This window comes from Lissotriton vulgaris, chromosome 2_1, assembly GCF_964263255.1.
Source record: "Lissotriton vulgaris chromosome 2_1, aLisVul1.2, whole genome shotgun sequence".
Taxonomy (NCBI): Eukaryota; Metazoa; Chordata; class Amphibia; order Caudata; family Salamandridae; genus Lissotriton; species Lissotriton vulgaris.
In genome coordinates, this window is record NC_141687.1 from 512,915,885 (window position 1) to 512,935,699 (window position 19,815).

At 47.9% G+C, this 19,815-nt stretch overlaps 1 protein-coding gene across 1 annotated transcript in view; it reads right to left on the reverse strand.

Moving 5' to 3' along the window:
* The window catches only part of RFTN2 (raftlin family member 2), a 404,027-nt gene that overhangs the window by 148,994 nt on the left and 235,218 nt on the right, over positions 1-19,815 (reverse strand). Inside the window, exon 7 of the mRNA XM_086955427.1 lies at positions 17,537-17,640. Within this exon, the coding sequence (XP_086811553.1) occupies positions 17,537-17,640 (104 nt within the window). The remainder of the gene's footprint in view (positions 1-17,536; positions 17,641-19,815) is intronic.

Sequence of the window (19,815 nt, forward strand, 5' to 3'; positions counted from 1 at the left end):
TGGGTCGCGGCATTCCGTTCGATCCTTCTGCCCACTAAGTTCATCCTCTTGCTCTCCTTATCAGGAGGAGGTCCAGAAGTGGTGGCCACGTTAGCCCTCTTTCTTGCTGTGGCTGTGATGATGGAGTCAGCTGAGACCACGCCTCGAATGTAGGCTGGGTCCTTCGATGAATGTTTGTACTTTTTTCGGTTCTGGGAGTGACTGCCTTGCATGTAGCGGGCTCCCTGAATGCTTCCATCCCCTGCGCCAAGACGCTGTTGAGCATAGGTAGATACTGGCTCCTTGTTTGCGTGGGGAGTAATGTCTCGAGGAGAAAGTCCGCTTTCTGCTTCTCCTCGTCGAGCTTGAGCTTGAAAGCTGTTGCCGCCGACCTTATCACCGAGTTGTAAGCCCCAATGTCGTCTGGCGGCGATGGCCTCGAGGGGTATGTGTTGACCGCCTCTTCTGGGCTTTCGGTGTCGACATCCAGGTAATCCTCCTCCTGCGGGTCAGAGGTGGCCAACTCGGCGTCCAACCTGCTGTCCTCTTCCTCCTCATAGCTGTAAGCCTCGTAGGGATTCTCGTCCTCATCCTGGTCGTCGACCATTTCTGTGCCAGGCTCATGTTCCTCGACCTGTTCCTCTTCCTCCTCGACCACTTCCCGCATGGGTGGCTTGGTCTTGTGGGGAATCGTGAAGGCTCTCATCTTGGCGTCGAAATCCTTTTTCCGCTGCAAGATGTTTTCCATTTCGGCTTCTAGTCGCCGTTTTTTCTTTTCCATCTCGGCCGCGTTGTCCGCGCCGGATTGTTCGGCCACTCTCTTCGGCGCCTGGCTCGGCTGCGAGAGCTTCGGCGTCGAGGCCTTGGACGTCAAACTGGGTTTCGGGTCCCTGTACGGCGTTGAAACTTTAGGGTCTTTCTCCCTCAACGTCGATCGGTCCTTTTCGGGGACGATCTTCGGCGACTTCTGCTGCTCAGCAGCTCTCGGCGCCAGGGACTCCTTCTCAGAGGATCCGCTGGGCCTGTGGGTAGCCGCGGACGTGAGGTGTCTCTGCGTCGGCGCTTTCGGGGCCTTGCCCTCGTTTTTTCGAGACTCAGAGTCTCTCGTGCTCTTGGGGAATGACGAGTCTCCTACCTTATCAGATGTCTTTGTGTAATCGGTCTCTACGACCGTGTAGCTGTCGTCTTCGGCGGCCGCGTTGTCCTCTTCCTCCGAGGACATCCCCAGCTCGTACAGCGATGGCGTCGGGCCTTTTCCTTTGAGGGTGGCGTGTGCTACCCTCTGGCTCCTCCTTACATGAAGGGTCTTCTGGGCGAAGACGGAGCAGACGTTGCAGTCTTCGCTTCTGTGTTCTACCGGTAGGCAAAGGTTGCAAACCGGGTGCTGGTCTTTCTGCGCGAACTTGTGGTGGCAGTTAGGGCAGAACTTGAACGGCGTGTTGTCCATCATCGAGTGTTTAGGCCTCCCTGGCCGCGCGAACGTCGACGATCGTCGAAGTCCTCGATGAATTCTCCTACCTTTCGCTGGGCAGTGTTCGGCGAAGTCCTTCGTAGTCTTCTTCTTTCGATATCTTCTCCAATTTCGATCTTTTTCTAGTACTTTCTCCAAAAATGTCTGGAGCCCAAACGGGAACGATCCAGACCCGACCGCGGAAAAAAGAATCTGAAGATGGCGCCCAAGGGTGGGAGCTTCCGCAGGAAGCATGCCGACGTCACCGGAAATACACCCAGGAAGGGGTGACGCCGACACCCACCTGGGAGACGAAAAAAAAAAAAAAAAAAAAGAAAAGACTTCGAATCCGGACCCAACCACAAGACCGCGGAATATGCACAGCATAGTGAATCCAGAAAGATTCACGCTGCAAAAAGAGAGCAATTACGTTCCGTGTGGACTATAGAGGGCTCAACTCTGTCACCAAGACAGATAGATGCTCACCCTAGTCCAAGAGCAGATGAGTTAATAGACAAATTGGGTGCAGCCAAATTTCTAGGTACCTTTGCCTTAACTGCAGGGTACTGGCAAATTGGCATGGCCCAGGAGCAAAAGAAAAGACAATATTCTCCACACCTGCTGGTCACTATCAGTTCACTGTTATGCCCTTTGTTTTAAAGAATGCCCCTACCACCTTCCAGAGGTTGGTGATTCAAGTCCTTGCTGGATTGGAGTCCTTAGTGCAGCTTATCTAGATGATATTGCTGTCTTTAGCTACACCTGGCAGGATCACCTGATCCACCTTGGGAAGGTTTTAAATGCCCTGCAAACTGCAGGCCTAACTATCAAAGCACCCAAATGCCAAATAGAACAGGGAACTGTGGTGTACGTGGGCCACCTTGTTGGTGGAGGCCAGGTACAGCCCTTACAGCCAAGATCCAGGCCATCCTGGACTGGGCAGCTCCAACAACCCAGACCCAAGTCAGGGCATTTCTTGTCTTCACTGGGTACTACAGGAGGTTTGTGAAGGTATTTGGGTCCATTTGGGCTCCCCTTACAGAACTCACCTCCAAGAAGATGCCCAAAAAGGTAAATTGGACAGTTAGTTGTCACAAGGCTTTTGACACCCTGAAAGAGGCTATGTGCTCAGCACCAATTCTCAAAGCTCCAGACTATGCCAAGCAGTTCATTGTGCAGACTGATGCCTCAGAGCTAGGGATAGGAGGGGTCCTATCCCAGACCAATGACGAAGGCCAAGACCAACCTGTTGCTTTTATAATCAGAAGGCTTCTCCCAAGGGAGTAGAGTTGGAGTGCCATTGAGAGGGAGGCCTATGCTGTGGTTTGGTCCCTGAAGAAGCTGAGACCATACTTGTTTTGTTCTCACTTCCTAGTTCAAACTGATCACATACCTCTCAGATGGCTAATGAAAATGAAGGAATATGCTACTTACCAGTATGCATCTGTTCTTGGCATGTAGGGCTGCTGACATTCATATCTGTGCATAGATCGCCGCCTAGTGTTGGGTCCGGATGAGTGCACATTGTTGTCCTGGAAGAGTCTTCGAAGTATCACGAGATAGGTGGCTCCTCCCCTGGACTACAGTGCGCATGGGCATCCTCTCCATCTTCAGATTGTTTTTCGCCATTGTGGCAGAGATGGAGTGTAATACAGTAAGTGATGACCATGCCTGAGAATGATTCTGAGTGCTACAGCTGCGACAGGCACCGGGGAGGAGGGCGGGCGATATGAATGTCAGCAGCCCTACATGTGAACAACAGATGCATACTGCTAAGTAGCATATTCCGTTCGAGGCATGTGGGCTGCTGAATTCATAACTGTGCCTAGAATAAATAGCAGTTACCTCCTTAGCGGTGGTTGCCCGTGCCAGCTGCAGCAGTCTGAAAAAGGGTTTTGAGAACAGCCTGTCCTACAGCAGCTTGCTGTTTGGAGTGTACATCTACGCAGTAGTGTTTGGTAAATGTATGTATGGTGGTCCATGTGGCTGCTCTACATATATCCTCTAGGGGAATGTTACCTAGGAAAGCCATGGATGCCCCTAACTTGCGTGTGGAATGCGCTCTTGGGGGAACTGTTAATGTGCATTTAGCTTTTTGATAACAGATCTGTATGCACTTAACAATCCATCAGGCTATACCTGATTTGGAAATGGGGTTGACTTTGTGTTGTGGGGAGAAGGCAACAAACAGTTGCTTAGTTTTCCTGAAATCCTTTGTCCTGTCAACGTAATACAGGAGAGCTCTTTTAACATCCAAAGTGTGCAGTGCTCGTTCTGCCACTGAATCAAGATTTGGGAAGAAAACGGGTAGCTCTATGGTTTGGTTAATGTGGAACTGCGACACCACCTTAGGCATGAATGTAGGGTTGGTACGCAGCACTACCCTATTAGCAAGAACCTGCATGAAAGGCTCTTGAATAGTTAGTGCTTGAAGTTCACTAACTCTTCTTAGCGATGTGATTGCCACCAGAAAGGCCACTTTCTATGTTAGAAACTGTATCTCACAAGAGTGAAGAGGTTCAAAGGGTGGTCCCATTAATCTGGTGAGAACCACGTTCAGATTCCAGACAGGAGAAGGAGGGTGTCTGGGAGGAATCACTCTTTTGAGTCCCTCCATAAAAGCTTTAATGGCTGGCACCCTGAAAAGAGAAAGATGCTGTCTGTTTTGAAGATAAGCTGCCATTGCAGCCAAATGTATCCTGATGGAACTGTATGCCAGATTGCATCTGTATAGATGTAGCAAATAACAGATAATGTTTTGCATGGACGCATCCAGCAAATTTATGTCATTATTGGAACAGTAAATGACAAATCGCTTCCATTTGCCCTGGTAGTAGGTCTCCTTGCCTCCTTGATGATGTTCATACAGTCTGGGGGTAAGTTGAGGTAGCCAAACTCTATGACCTCAGGAGCCATATTGCAAGGCTCAACTGTTGCGGATCTGGGTGCTGAATGTCTCCATGGCTCTGAGTGAGGAGACTGGGAGTGAGGCGCAGTCGTTGGTGAGGCACCACTGAACGTTCTAGGAACGTGGTGTACCACGCCTGCCTTGCCCAAGTTGGAGCAAACAGGATGAGCGTCATGGAGTGTTGTCGCAGTTTGCGTGCCACTAGCGGGATGAGCGGTGCTGGAGGAGAAGCGTACGCAAATCTGCCTGACCAGTTCATCCATATCGCATTGCCCTGAGACTGCGTGTGTAGGAACATGGCGGCGAAGGTTTGGCATTTTGCGTTCCACTGCTGGAAATATGGTTGGAGCACCGAGGGGTGTATCTCCCACTCGTGCATCTGTTGGCTGTGCCTGCTGAGCAGGTCCGCCATCTGGTTGTCCTTGCCCGGGAGATGTTCCGCCATGAGGAACATCTTCCTCTGAATGGCCCACTTCCACATGTTCTGGGCTAGATGAGACAATTGTGGAGAGTGTGTGCCTCCCTGCTTCTGGATGTAATACATGGCAGTCATGTTTTCCGTCCGGATCAGCACGACTTTGTTGCACAAATGCAACTTGAATGCCTTTATTGCCATGAAGATTGCCATCAGCTCCAACAGGTTGATATGCATCTTTTGCTGCTGCGTCGTCCATAGTACCTGCACGGTATAATGGAGGACATGCGCTCCCCAGCCCTGGAGAGATGCGTCCGTTGTCAGCACTATTTGGGGGACAGGCTCTTGGAATGGTCGTCCCCTGCAAAGATTTTGTGTGTTCCACCAATGCAGAGAGTTGTGTGCACGACCGGTCACCAACACTAGGTCTTTTAGATGTCCATGAGCCTGGTTCCACTGTCGTGCTAAGCACTCTTGAAGGGGACGCATGTGTAGCCTCGCGTGCGAGACTATGAAGATGCAGGAGGCCATCATACCTATCAGCTGCATAAATACCTGCGCTGGGAGTGAGTGCTGGGGCCTGAACTTCTGAATCAGCAATTGCATGCTGTTGACTCTGGCAGCGTTGGGCTGCGCTGTCCCTGTCAGAGTGTTTATTGTCGCACCTAGGTACTGTTGCACATGTGCGGGTTGAAGGTGTGATTTTGGGTAGTTCAGTGAAAATCCTAGACTGTGTAGGAGGTGAATTGTGCGGGACATGTGGCTGGCACACTGCTGGGCTGACTTCGCTTGGACAAGCCAGTCGTCCAGATAAGGATAGACATGGATGTGTTGTCTCCGAAGGTGCGCAGCCACTGTCGCCAAGCACTTGGTGAACACCCTGGGGGCAGTAGTGACCCCGAAAGGCAGGACCTTGAACTGGTAATGCTGGTTGTTGACGGTGAACCTGAGATATTTCCTGTGACCTGGGTGAATGGGAATGTGGAAATATGCATCCTTTAGGTCTAGGGTTGCTAGGAAGTCCCCCTGACTGAGCAATGGCAGAACTTGTTGTAAAGTGAGCATGTGAAAATGTTCTGACAAGATGTACTGGTTCAGGGGTCTGAGGTCTAGAATGGGCCGGAGAGACCCGTCCTTCTTTGGGATTAAGAAATACAGTGAGTACCCCTGTACCCTGCTGTTCTAAAGGCACAAGTTCCATGGCCCCTTTTTGCAGCATGCAGATTACTTCTTGCTGCAATAAGTGCATGTGATCTGCGGACATAGGATGGTGCCTTGGGGGTATGTTGGGAGGAGTGGAGGTTAGTTCCAGACAATAGCCGTATTGGATAAGTTGTCTCACCCACCTGTCTGTGGTAATGCCTTCCCAGACTGGCAGGAACTGAAGGAGTCTTCCCCCGACCGGTGTTATATGGTCTGGGGGCAGTGACAAGGCGTCACTGTTTATTGGTGGCGGAGGATCTTGCATTATTATTTCCACGTCCTCTGCCTTTGGTGCTGTTCCCACGATATCCACCCCTGTTATTCTTGTTATAGGTGGTCTGCGTCTTCCCCTTGTTGTATTGGGCTTGCTGCAATGCTTGACCTCTAGAGGCTCCCCTGTTACCGGAGCGACAAAAGGAACCGCCCCTGAACTGTTGTGACTGCAGAGCCCCCATGGATTTTGCTGTCTCGGTGTCTTTTTTAATCTTTTCAAGTGTCGTGTCTACATCAGGACCAAAAAGAAAGTCAGGGTTAACTGGCTGATTGACCAAAGTTGTTTGGATCTCTGGTTTAAAACTAGAGATGCTGAGCCAGACATGCCGTCTCAGCATTACACTAGTGTTGATGGCCCTAGCTGCAGTGTCTGCTGCATCGAGTGCACACTTGATGGATGCATTTGAAATCAACTTTCCTTCCTGTATCAGCATTTCTGCTCCCTCCTTATAAGCATCAGGCAGGTGTTGTATGAGCTGCTCCTACGTGTCGTAGTGGGCCCCATCATATCTGGCTAATAGGGCCTGTGTATTTGAGATCTGCCAAATATTAGCCGCTTGAGACGCTACACGTTTGCCAGAAGCTTCCAAGATTTTGAATTCTTTGTCCGGAGGAGGAGCATCACCACTTGTTTGAGAGTTTGCTCTTTTGCGAGCATTAGCCACTACTAGGGAGTCCAATGGGAGCTGGCCTTTAATGTACGTAGGGTCCACAGGCGCAGGCCGGTATTTCCTTTCAATCCTTGGGTTTACAACCCTTGCCCTTGTGGTCTCCTTGAAAATGTCAGTAGCATGTTTAAGGACACCCTTTAGCATAGGCAATGTCTTTACTGATCTTTCTGAGGTTGAGAAGGTATCAAACAGAAAGTCTTCCTCCACTGGGTCAGCGTGCATTTCCACGTCATGGTTATTGGCTGCCCTTTCAATCAATGCATTAAACGCCGCTGTGTCTTCAGTAGGCGAGGTCTTGACAGTATATGACTGAGTATCAGGCGTGGTGTGTGGCTCATCAGGGTCAGTCCAGGGTTGAGGTTCCTCCTGATCTGCGTCAGCAGGATAAGTAAATTCATCCTCAATGTATCCCTCCCCCACATCCTCATTGGTGCGTGTGGGAGAATAGGCATAGTGTTGTGCATATGCCTCCACAGGTTCAAAGAGAACAGGTGAGGTGGGAGAATCCCTTTTCCTTTTGAGAGGGATTTTGTAAGACTCCAAAGGATGTTCTGGAGCGATTTTCCGTTTGTGGATGGTGAGTCTGCCAGAATCCGAGTCGATGAAGAGCTTCGACTGATTGTCCTATGAGGGTGCAAGGAACACCACCTCCTCTTGAATGGACTGAGACCTGGAAAGTACCGACACCTTCTTGGACGTCTCAGTACTTTGCTGTGGCTCGAGCGGTTGGGGGCAGTCCGTATTTAATTGGTGGAGGAAGCACTGGAGACGAACCGACCTTTTTTGAGGGTGGCGTTGTCTTCGATCCGACTGACTTCGATGGATCACCAGCTTGCTTGCGGCCTTGCGTCGACTCGAGCTCCTGGTGTGCAGCAAGCACGGTCTTTTGCTTCGACGCGATATGCTCTTTCGAGTCGGGTTTGTTCTTCGACTCGAAGGCCTTGCTTAACATTGGCTTGGAGGCTGTAAGCTTCGGATCGACAGTCTTTTTAGCCTTGAGTCCCTTGCCAGTGTCGCCATGTTTGGACGTCGACAGCATCAAAGCGACGTGATTGACCGTAGAGACAGGCTTCGGCGCCCCGCTCTTCGGGCCGATTCCCCCTTGTGACCCCGAAGGGCCGATGACACTTTTAGACTTGATCAGAGCCGACGAATCCGAGGCCTTCGATCCGAGAACTGTCTTCAGCAGTTTCGGTTTTGATTTTGCATCTGTCGGTTTCGATATTTGTGGATCGACCGATGGCTCTTTAGAAGTATTCTTAGCCGGGCCTTGACGCGGGGCTGTGGAATGTGGAGTAAGATCTTGGCTAAGGCCTTCCGGCGATGCCTCGACCTAAGCCGTAGAGAGTACAGTGTCAGTATTGGGCACCGCGACTGCGGGTGGGCCTTGCTCATCGCTTGAGTCGTCATCGACGGCTCCGATGGCCTCTGCGTCGTCTCCTACCTCGACAACGTCTTCTTCATGGACGTAGTCTTTTTCTTCGTCCATATCGAAGTTAGAGTCTTGCTCTGACGCAGGGTCCGACTGCTGGTCAGGAACCTCTTCATCGACGCCTTCATCGTCATCGGCCTCGAAGATGTTCTACGGGTCAGGCGCCGTTTTCTGCGCCGACTGTCGTGCGGCGCGTCGAAGTCGAAGCATCTTCTTAGACCGGAACTTGGAACAGGCCATACAGCTGGCCTCGTTGTGGTCCGGAGATAAACATTTATTGCACACTGGGTGCACATCAATGTGAGGATATTTGGAGTTGCAGACGGGGCATTTCTTGAACGGGCTCCGTTCCATCGTCGATCATTGTTGGGGCCTTTGGTGTCGAAAAGGCAAACAGCCTTCGGCGTCCTGTTCAAAGAACTGGTTCAAGTACAGGCACCGAACGAGAGACAATACCGATGCCCCGAAGGCCTTTTGGCCTTGCGAAAAGTGTTTTATATCGATTCCGAACTTACGTCAAGAAAGTACATCCGAACCCAATGGCGGAAAAAAACAATCTGAAGATGGAGAGGATGCCCATGCGCACTGTAGTCCAGGGGAGGAGCCACCTATCTTGTGATACTTCGAAGACTCTTCCAGGACAACAATGTGCAATCATCCAGACCCAACACTAGGCGGCGATCTATGCACAGATATGAATTCAGCAGCCCACATGCCTCGAACAGGTGAAAATTCTAAACTGTTGAGGTGGTCCATCTCCCTACAGGGAATGGGCTTTGTAGTAGAACACAGACCTGGGACTGCCCATGCTAATGGAGATGGACATTCCAGGTTCTTCCACTTAGAAAATGAAGACTCTCTAGGGAAAGATTAGTCTCATCCTCTTTCGTTTGAGGACGTGTGTGAGAAAGTTCCCTCTTTCTGCATGGTTGCCCCCATCTTTTGCTGAATTGCTGATGTGCTTTAAATGAGTGGGCCGTGGGCTCCTGCTAATCAGATACCCAGGGCCTATGTTCTTTCCTTAAAATTGCTTTGAAGCCTAAACCCAATTGGCATCTCTGGCCACAGGTCAGCCCCTGGTAAATGGTACCACAGGTACCCAGGGCACTGTGACCAGGGAAGCCTCTAAGGGCTGCAGCACATATTGTACCACCCTTAGAGGTCCTCTACCATTACACTCACACACTGCCCTTGCAGGCTGTGTGTTGTGGTGCAGAACAAAGTGAATAGTCGACATGGCACACATCTCTGTGTGCCATGCCTACAACCCACTGCCCTGGTATAGGTCAGTCACCCCTCTAGCTGGGGGCACTATACCAGTGGTGAGGGTTCATGTGCATGAGCCCTGTACCCTTACAGTGTCTAAGTCCATTCTTAGACATTGTAAGTGCAGTGCTGCTGTTAAGAGTATATGGTGCTGGGAGTTTGTCATTACGTTCTCCACAGCATCATAATGGCTACACTGAAAACTGAGAAGTTTGGTATCAAACATCTCAGCACATTAAACCCACACTGATGCCAGTGTGGGATTTAATGAAAAATGCACACAGATGGCATCTTAGAGAAGCCCAGTGAAAACTAACCTACCACTAGTGTCCAAGCTGAGTGGCTGCTTTCAGCTGCCACCACCAGACATGTTTCTGGACGCCTGGGTCGAGAGCCTACTGCTCTCTGGGGCCTGAAACAATCCACATCCTGGGACGAGGTGCCAAGCCTTTTCCCCCAGGATGGGCAGGGGTCACAAAGGGAAGCTTCAAAGGCTTGCACCCGTTGTGAGCTTCCCCAGGCCACTTGCTGCTCTCAGCAACTGGTCCAGACTGGTTCTGACCCCCACTTTGGGCGGGAGAACCAGCAGGAAAAACAAGGGAGGAAGAGAGGTGTGCCTACCTCTGCCAACTCCACCCGTCAGGTGGGGGAGGCGAGATGAAGCACAACTCAGTCCATGACATCTTGCAGATGGGGGGACTCAGCCAACTAGGGGCAGGCTCATGCCCCTCTCCCACTGGAGGGTGGCATAATAGGGTGTGTACCCACCACAGGGAAGGGGCCCATTGGCACCTCCCTTTTATCTACATGTAACGCCCCTAAATCTAGTATTTCAGGGCACCCCTAACCTTGCTTCCTCTGACAAGAAGAAACTACAAGAAGAACTGGCCTGTCTCCACCTCGAAACTGCTCCTGCAAAATCCCAGTGTGTCCTGCAGGCAGCAACCTCTAAAACCCCGGAGGACCTGCCTGCCTTCAACCACAAAGTATTTGTCTGCCGTGAACACCGGATTTGTTCATCTGCAACCTCTGGCCCTGGTCGGAAACTGCACATCCGCACCACTCTGCACCCGATGTCCATGGCCAGAGCCTACAGCCTAAATCCGGATGGTCTCCCCAACCGCGATCAGGAGCTTGTAAGAAGATCTGACCCCAAAAGGCACCCCTGCACATGACGCCCCGCGGCCTTGGGCGCCCAAACCGACGGTACCTAACCAACCCCTAACTTCCCCACTTACCTCTCGAAGTGGTGGTCGCACGCAGAAAACCTTTGTCCCGAAGCCTGCAGTGTCTTTGCAAACTGGAGGTTCCCTTTTGAAAATAACAGGGCGCCCGATGTCAAAACAGCACCCTGCACCCGGTCATCCTAGTGCTGCTGAGGGTGCATCTTTGGTGCTACATTGTTTTCCAATTTGCCTTGAGCTAAAGTCCAGGAGCTTTGCTCCCACAACCAAGTGGCCTGCTAGTCAGCAGTCACTAACCGAGGCCTCCTATCCCCCTTTGGATAACATTAAAATGTAAATGTAAATTGATACTTGTACAGCGCACTACTCACCGGCAAGGGTCTCAAGGCTCTTGTACGAATACCGCTGTGGAACCCATCCTGGCTTTCCCTGTGAGGCATCCACTCCTGGGCACCCCCAAGGTGGAGGCCAGGCATCCTTAGCGTTGTGGGGGCCGTTGTGGAGATTAAGCAAGCTATTGCCCAGAGTTGCAGAGTGGGACTCCATGATTGGAATAGGCACCGAGGCGAGAATTATCAGGTCCGTGGAATTTTGAGCCCAAGACCCACCGAGGCGGGGAAATGAACCCTGGTCCCGGGCTAGACCTCTGCATCAGGGTCTGCCGTTCTAATCATAGAGCCACACTTCTCCACATTGGGCTTCAGCACTATGCACCCGCCGCCCTAGTGCTCCTGAGGGTGTAATAAGAGTGCATCCTTGACCCTAGGGGGACCCCTGAGTCTACCTCCAGAACCTCAACTCCCACTACCAAATACTTACCTTAAAACCGATAACACCATTTTCCTACATAGGATAACATTGACTGTTTTTCTTGGAAAAGTTTCTAAGTGTGGAGTTTGAAAATCCCGAGCACTGATGCAGAGAAAGTAAAATGATACAATTGGCTCGTTTCACTTTCACTTTTAGCATTAATGACATCAGCTTGCCCTGCACTTAACCAGATTTTTTCGATTCTTTCAGAATACTTTTGTATAAAGTGATATGGTTGTGTGTACCTTGATATAGCTGGTGTATTGGGACCTTTGTCTGTAGCTTTAGTTCTCACACTGGACGATATCTGGCTTTCTCCATCTGCTTTGAATTAAGACTAAACACCAGGGGCCTCATTTATGAAAAGTGACGCATCTGCGTGAAAACAGCGATGCGTCACTTTTCACTGCGCACTCCTTGCGACACCAATGATGCGTCATATTTAATGTATGACGCATCATGTCGCAAGGACTTACAGATACGTCAGTATTTCTGACGTATCTGTAAGCGCAAAAGTGACGCATTGCTGGAGTGTGTCACAAAAGTGACGCAACTCCAGCAATGCGTCCTTTCACATGGGGAATGCCCCATATGAAAGGGCTTGCGTCAGTCTTACACCTGCTATGAGGCAGGCGCAAGATTTTGACGCAACAGCATCCTAAAAGTGACGCAGTGAAATCTCATAGATTTCACTGCGTCACTATTACGAGGCTTTTTGCGGGGGAACGCCCCCTCTGCATACATTAACCTGACGCAGGTATTATGTGGCGCAGGGGTTTAAAAAAAGTGACGCATCTACCTAGATGCGTCACTTTTTGAAATATGGCGCAACAAGGCGCATATTTTACGCCACTGGTGCATCACAAAAAGTGACGCACCGGCGGCGCAAAACTGACGCATGGCCTCATAAATAAGGGCCCTGGAGTACCCTTTTATTTAAACAACAAGGGGCAGGGAAAAACAGTAAGACAACAAAAACAAAACAACTGCCCCTTGGGCACTAGTAATTGTTACTGTGCAGATAATGCAGCAGGGAAAGTAGGTCACCCAATCCTACTGGCTAGATACAATATGAATAAACCAAAATATAGAGAACTAGCAGCCCGTCCCGACGTTGTCCGGGTATGAATTGCTGCCGGCCAGTAGTATATTGCTTTGTAGGATTTCGTTTAGATAGCATTTCTTATCTGTGGCAGGCCTGTGAAATGCTCCGTTTCACAATGCACTGCTGATTCACTTAAGAGTGCGGGTTCGGTAGTGTGTGAACTCGAGTTTCCCTACTTTATTTTTCCTTGCAATATTATATAGCGCGAACTCGACAACATGGCATGAGCACAATTTACATTACAGAAGAACACATTCATTTGTGGTGGGCACGGGGAGACAAAGCGATAAGCCTGGAATCACAGGATGTTGAGCTGATGCCGAGATTCGAATGTAGCTCCCCAGCTCTAAAGTTCGCAATTCTAGAACTTGTGGCGGGAGGTGTGTCTAAAAGTGTATGTCGGTGCTGGCCATCAATGAGAGAGACCTGTGCATTTTTCAAATCGGTGGTGAAAAAATACGAGTATGTTGCTGGGTAAACACCCATTATTCTGCAACTTTCTTTCCGCATACCATCACTCCGCATACTTTCATTACGAAAGTACCATGACTCCGCAATGCCCTTATAACGCATGGCATTACATTTTATATGCTTTTCCGCGCATACATTTACAACAAAATTCGTTGTAATGCATGAATGGTAAAAGCATGTTTTTTTAAATGTTTGGATAAGGCAAGTATGTGTATAGGGGTATATGTTTTGGGGTACTGAGGTATATGTTTTGGGGTGTTTGGGTATTTTAAGGGTTCAGATATAGTTTTGGGTTATGGGGTACAGGGGTAGTTTTAGGGTTTAGGGATAGGTATGGGTTTTGGGGTACAGGGGTATTTTTAGGGTTCAGGGCTAGGTTTGGGTTTTGGGGTATAGGAGTATTTTTAGGGTTCAGCAGTAGGTTTGGGTTTTTGGGTACAGGGGTATTTTAAGGGTTCAGGGCTAGGTTTGGGTTTTGGGGTACAGGGGTATTTTTAGGGTTCAGGGCTAGGTTTGGGTTTTGGGGTACAGGGGTATTTTAGGGTTCAGGGGTAGGTTTTGGTTTTGGGGTACAGGGTTATTTTTATGGTTCAGGGCTAGGTTTGGGTTTTGGGGTACAGGGGTATTTTTAGGGTTCAGAGGTAGGTTTGGGTTTTGGGGTACAGGGGTATTTTAAGGGTTCAGGGCTAGGTTTGGGGTACAGGGGTATTTTTAGGGTTCAGAGGTAGGTTTGGGTTTTGGGGTACATGGGTATTTTAAGGGTTCAGGGCTAGGTTTGGGTTTTGGGGTACAGGGGCATTTTAGGGTTAGGGCTAGGTTTGGGTTTTGGGGTACATGGGTATTTTTAGGGTTCAGGGGTAGGTTTGGGTTTTGAGGTACAGGGGTATTTATAGGGTTCAGGGCTAGGTTTGGGTTTTGGGGTACAGGGGTATTTATAGGGTTTAGGGATAGGTTTGGGGGTACAGGGTATATTTATAGGGTTAAGATGGGTTAGTGTTTAAGGGTGTTGGGGTATTTTAAGGAGTAAGGGTGGGTTATGATTATGGGGTGCAGGGGTATTTAAAGGGAGCAGGGTGGGATTAGCACACGATAAAAGACATGGCATGAAGGGCGGAACGTACCACACGCCCCACCAGCATTTGTCACACCCCCAGCACACGCCCACAGCACAGCGCAGACACGTCCACAAGGGACTACTTTGCTGGCACGGTTCTTTTACCTTTTAAATGTATATGGTGGGCGTCTGCATAGCCTATGTCCTTCTGCTGCAACTGCCCTTTCCAACGCTGTATTGGATGTTGTGATTGGTGCTGTACTTTTTGAGTTTACCCGCCTCAAAGGTTTAGGCTGTCTCTTTATATTATTAGTATGGATATGGATATGTGAAATCATTTATTATTTGTTATTTATGTATTTGAATAGTATAATTTGCTTTAATGTCAAGATTCCAACCCCATACAAAATATCCACCCACCCTTTTATACATACAATGATAGATGCATACAAAAACTACATACAAAACATATAAACGACTCTGACAAGCAAAAAGCAAAGAAACAGGGGGCGGGAGTAACACGTATCAATTGGGCAGAATTAGCCAGTACCAGAAACAATCCTTCAAGTTCTTCAAGGAGGTGGCCAATTAGTTTAGTCTTGTCCATTCATCAACCCCTAAGATGATATGATATGTCAATGTTTCGGTCCCATCCGGATACTTGTCAGGACCATGATCAGGACTACTTGAGAGTTAAAAACGATTCTACAGACGGGTAACCTAATCAGGTAGTGTTCTCCAACCGCCCAACAGTTAACACCCGGCACTACTTGAATACATCCGATGCTGTACAGAAGAAAAAACACAATCTGTTAAATCACAACAAGCTTCAGGTAAGTTCTTGAAATGTCAGTTTCATTAAATGGATTATCAACAGGAACTGCTCCATCCACAAGCCTCGTTTTGTAAGTCACATCCAAATCTGCTGTATGCCTACTAAGGGTCCCCATCAGAGTATTATCAAACAAACCTCTGTATTGTCATTCAACAATCAGTCCTTTCCGACTAGACCATTGAAATTGTTTACTTTCTCCCAAGAAAGACTGAATCCTACTTTAACACACCCACTAGCCTGTTCAACACCAGCAGACAATATTTGCAATATTCCCAAAATACAGGTTCCAAACTGGAAAGGAAGAATCAACATGATTTTCAAGGGTCCACTTCATGACACAAGCAGGAAGGAAACAGGGTTTCTAGAAAGAACAGAAAGAGAAGGGAGGGACTGAAGTCTCCTTTACACCCAGTGTCACAAGGAGAGCATTACAAGAGGGACTACATGACTAAAGATCCTGTACCCTCTACACAGCCTCTAGGCAGCATGCTGTCTGCGGAAGCCCCAGGTAACTAAACTTATTAGAGATAGACATCTGGGAGAGAAACACAGATAATCTTAAGCATACTTACCTGACCTCCATAGGTTTTGTACTCCAGCCAGGTATGACTGAGAAGAAGGTTCCTGCTTTGACGGATACTGGAGCTTACTGAGCTATGGTTGAGGGAAAGTATCTCAAACCTGAAAAGATTATTCCTGGTGCCTATGGTACAGACCTGGTGGCCAGAGGAGATGACATGGAGTACCCGCTTCCCAGGGTTGAGGTAAAAGTAAATCGTGAGACAGCCATGGTCGACTAGGCATAGTATGTGTTAATATTCGGATTTGAAACCTACATAGCTTGGACAACGTCCGCTGAACTTATCAGGAGATGGGATGCATGTTAATATCAGGTGGAGATCATCCCAGAGATCCAAGAACAAGAGAAGGGTAGAAGAACAGGGCTGACTCTGAAAAAGCACAGGCAGTGGCATTTATAGACCCTTCCCCAAGTGGCTATGAGGATGAGCCCCCCAAAGTAAAATGTGTGTTGAAGTGTGGATCACTCCCAGAGCTGCAATATTTTCTGGCCGCTACAGGACTGTCCTGAGAGAAATTCACTTGGCAGAAGTGGAGGTCCTACTCTTGTGGGACTTCAGAAAGAAGCTCAGTAACAGGACAGCAAGGGAGCGGTTGGTAAGTATTAAGTGCGCTGGGTGGACTGCGGTGCAGAGAGACTGTGAATTCTCAGGCTGCAGCCAGTAAGAGGTTGGTGGTACGTCTAATGGACAGGAATTTCCGGTTTAAATTGAGGTGCCATGACATTTGGGCATTAAATCAACCCAGGATGGGTTAGCTCCTCTGTTCTATTCGCCAGTGTGGACAGGCTATGAAGAGGTTCTGTAGAACTTGTTCAGTTTTACCAAGTGATTGGTAAGTCTGGAAGTAGGTCTGCTGCATTATGGTGTACCATAATACCTGTAGTAGGTGTGCATTTGTGTGGGTAAACATTGACATTTCACCCTTCATCTGCGTCAGGCAATAAGAATTTTCTGGTGGTGCATTATGTAACCAGGTAGCCCATAGCCCGTAGAAGCAAGGGCACTCCTACTAATATTTTGCAGGACTGAATTTCAAAGGATGCTGTTTTTCAATAGAAGTACAGATTTCATGTTCTGTTACATGAGAGAGATGTGGGAGCAAGCTGGTGTGACCTCCACAATGCACCACCAGCTGACTAATGGATTGGTAGAGTATTTTAAAAAGCACTTTAAGAGCTTGATGGGGAAATTGCCTGAGGCCTCAGGAGGAAGAAGGGTCTTCTCCTGCCATGTCTCTTATTTGCCTGCCAGGAGAGTCTACACAATCGTATAGGCATCAGTCACTTTGAACTCCTATTTGGGCATCTTGTTTGTGGACCACTCACCTTAGAAAGAAATGGCTAGAAAGGTGATCCTGTGCTGCCAACAGAGAATGCAGTGAATTGTATGAATGGTCTTAGGAAGCTGATGACACAATATAGGGCCAAGGCAAAAAAGTAACTTTAGGTCATCCAAAATCAAATGAAGGCGTGGTAAAACCAGAAAGCAATGCTGCCGGGTACTAGAAGGGTCAGAAGGTATTACTGTTGAAGCCCGATTCCCTCTATTCTTTGGCGAACGAATAGTGTGGGCCACACAAGGTTGTATGGAAAGTATCTGAGTGTAACTGCCTAGTGGACACGGTTGCCACGTGATAAACAAGGAGGTTGTTTCATGTGAACCAGCAGAAGCCACACCTCGGGAGAGACTTCTTTGCATTGTGTAAATCATTATTTTCTTTAGAGACTAGGTTAAATCTATAATATTTTATTTTAGGACAGCAATCTTCATGTGTGGCCCACATACACTTCAGGTTTAGCAGAAAATAAGAAATACAAAATTAATTCGATCATCCTAACTAATGTACATTTTTTGAATACATATAGGAATAAATCACAGCAATGTTGTGTCTGTTTTTACCTGTCATGTCGAATGATCGGTGTTGGGAGCACACATGTAAGAAGCCATCCAAAGTCAGCCAGAGTGTGCAACAATGGTCCATAGTCTGTTTTTACTTCACAACCCTAAATGTGTTAAGAGGAAAAGAAAAAGGTACGTGCACAGTTTTAATACGATTTGAAAAAATATATCTGCAATTAGTTATTTGCTGGTGTAGTAGCAGTGGTGTAGCTCGGAGATGGGCAAGGCCAGTCTGCGTCCCAACTAGTAGTCAGGAGACCTGGACTGACATTTCCTAAATACATGCTTCAGCTGCAAAGCCACAGTAATTATCACAAATTATTACCTTCTTCTTTAGCATAGTCCTTACTCAAATGAGAATGTGTTGTAATTCTGAAGACAAGTAGCTTATTACTCCTTCTAAAGATAACCCTGTATTCATTCTCATTTCGTCTTTTCTTTTTTAATTGCAGGAGAAGAGCTCTGGTCCCCAAAAAAGCCCTGTTCTTGTCTATTGACTTATGGGGCAAGTTTTTGCCCCTTCTTCGTGTCATCTGGTAAGGTTTTAGGTTCTTTGGTGTGGCTTTGACTTTTTCTCTAACACAATCACCATGGTCCATGGTTTGCTCCCAACGTGAATAATAAAAAGTGGCGTTTAGAAAAAAGTAGTGTAAATACTATGGGTGCAAAACTAAATAGGATTTTCTAATTCTAAGCCTAATGTGCAAAAAGGCCCTTCTAGTAGCTATAAAGCTACTATTTTACAGATGCACTATACAGTAGAGTGCCTGAAGTAAGTCGACTGTGATAGACCAAACAATTACCAAGGAAATGGTAGCTCAGTACACATACAGTGGAATTGCTCAGAGCCGAGGAACTCTCTCTAGAACTCAAATCAACAGCTAAGCCAAACGTAGCAGAATATTTACGATGATCCGGGATAGGCAAAGATCAGAGCATTAACTACTACACTTATCTGTAGGGAGGCGAATTATGCAATTGACATTAGCAGAAAATAACTGATATTGTGATTGATATTAGCAGAAAAGTTGCTTGAGTGAGCGCAAACAAAGCAGTACTGACATTTGAGCAATGAAAGACTGAAGTGAATTAACCATGGAAAGGGTAAAATATTCTGTAAACAAGAAAACAAGATTATACACAATGATCTCATTGTTTTGGAGGAAGAGACTGATTTTGAGTGTAATAACTGGGTTGATGACAAATGAAGCGCTTTTTAGCATAGACTGGGTCGATAACACTTGCTCTTATCATCGAGAGAGATGTAGACAGCAAATAAAAATGTAATATCCCTATTTCAACAGAACGCCTCATTGTAAAAATGCTTTGAGATCAATCAAACCCGAATGGGAATGACGGCGATAACTCTGTTCCCATGGCAGTTTGTGTAGCTCTCTACAACCTCTGCAGCAGAGAAATAACCTTTCTCAGCCCCTTTGCAGTGGTAGAACCCAGGGGTAGAATGTCAGTTGTGACATGAGTTACCATACTCAGTGGTGAGAATTTAGTACACAACTGCCCCTTCAAGATGTCTTGCTACCACAAGAAACTGACAAGAAACAGCGTTATGACTGAAAACAGAATGGAGGAAAGACTCTTATAGAAAACAAAATAAAAAATAAATATCCACATTCCAAAACTTGTGAATCTGTTGACTGACAGTATAAGATGTGGGTGTGAACTGTAAAATGTATGTTGATTTGAAAATAAGCCAAAATCAGGGAGAGGCTTGTTTGGAGATCCTTGCTCCACAGAGTGTAAAAGTGCTGCCTAACTCACTGTGCTCTGCACTTCTGAAAACTGGACCTCCACGAATCGTTAGAAGAAGTTTAAAAATCGTTTCACAACAGAGTTTTAGGGAACAGTTGCTCAGGAAATGAGTTACTGTACTTAGATTAGCAGAAATGTGCTAAATCAGGAATTCTGATGAGCAAATATAGAGAATGTATTTCTCCTTGGGTCTAGATCGCTCCCAAATCTTTCTATTTTTAGGTCTCGCGACCTATCGATGTGCGCAAGCGCATCGAGCGGAGCGAGAATTCAAGTGGCGAAAACATCTTCAAACCAAAGGGCTTTCAGCCCCGTGGTTTTCATGCAGTTCGCGTGTACATGCACTCGCATCGCATGCAAGCCCAGCCCAGCCTCTCGCATTCCCAGGCTCTCCCGCCCCCATCCGGCATCAGGCTTCTCCTCCCCTAGCAGCACTCCTCCCACACCAGCAACTCCCCCTCCCACACCAGCACCTCCCCTCTCTCTCACCGCAAACACAGCCTTGCCCT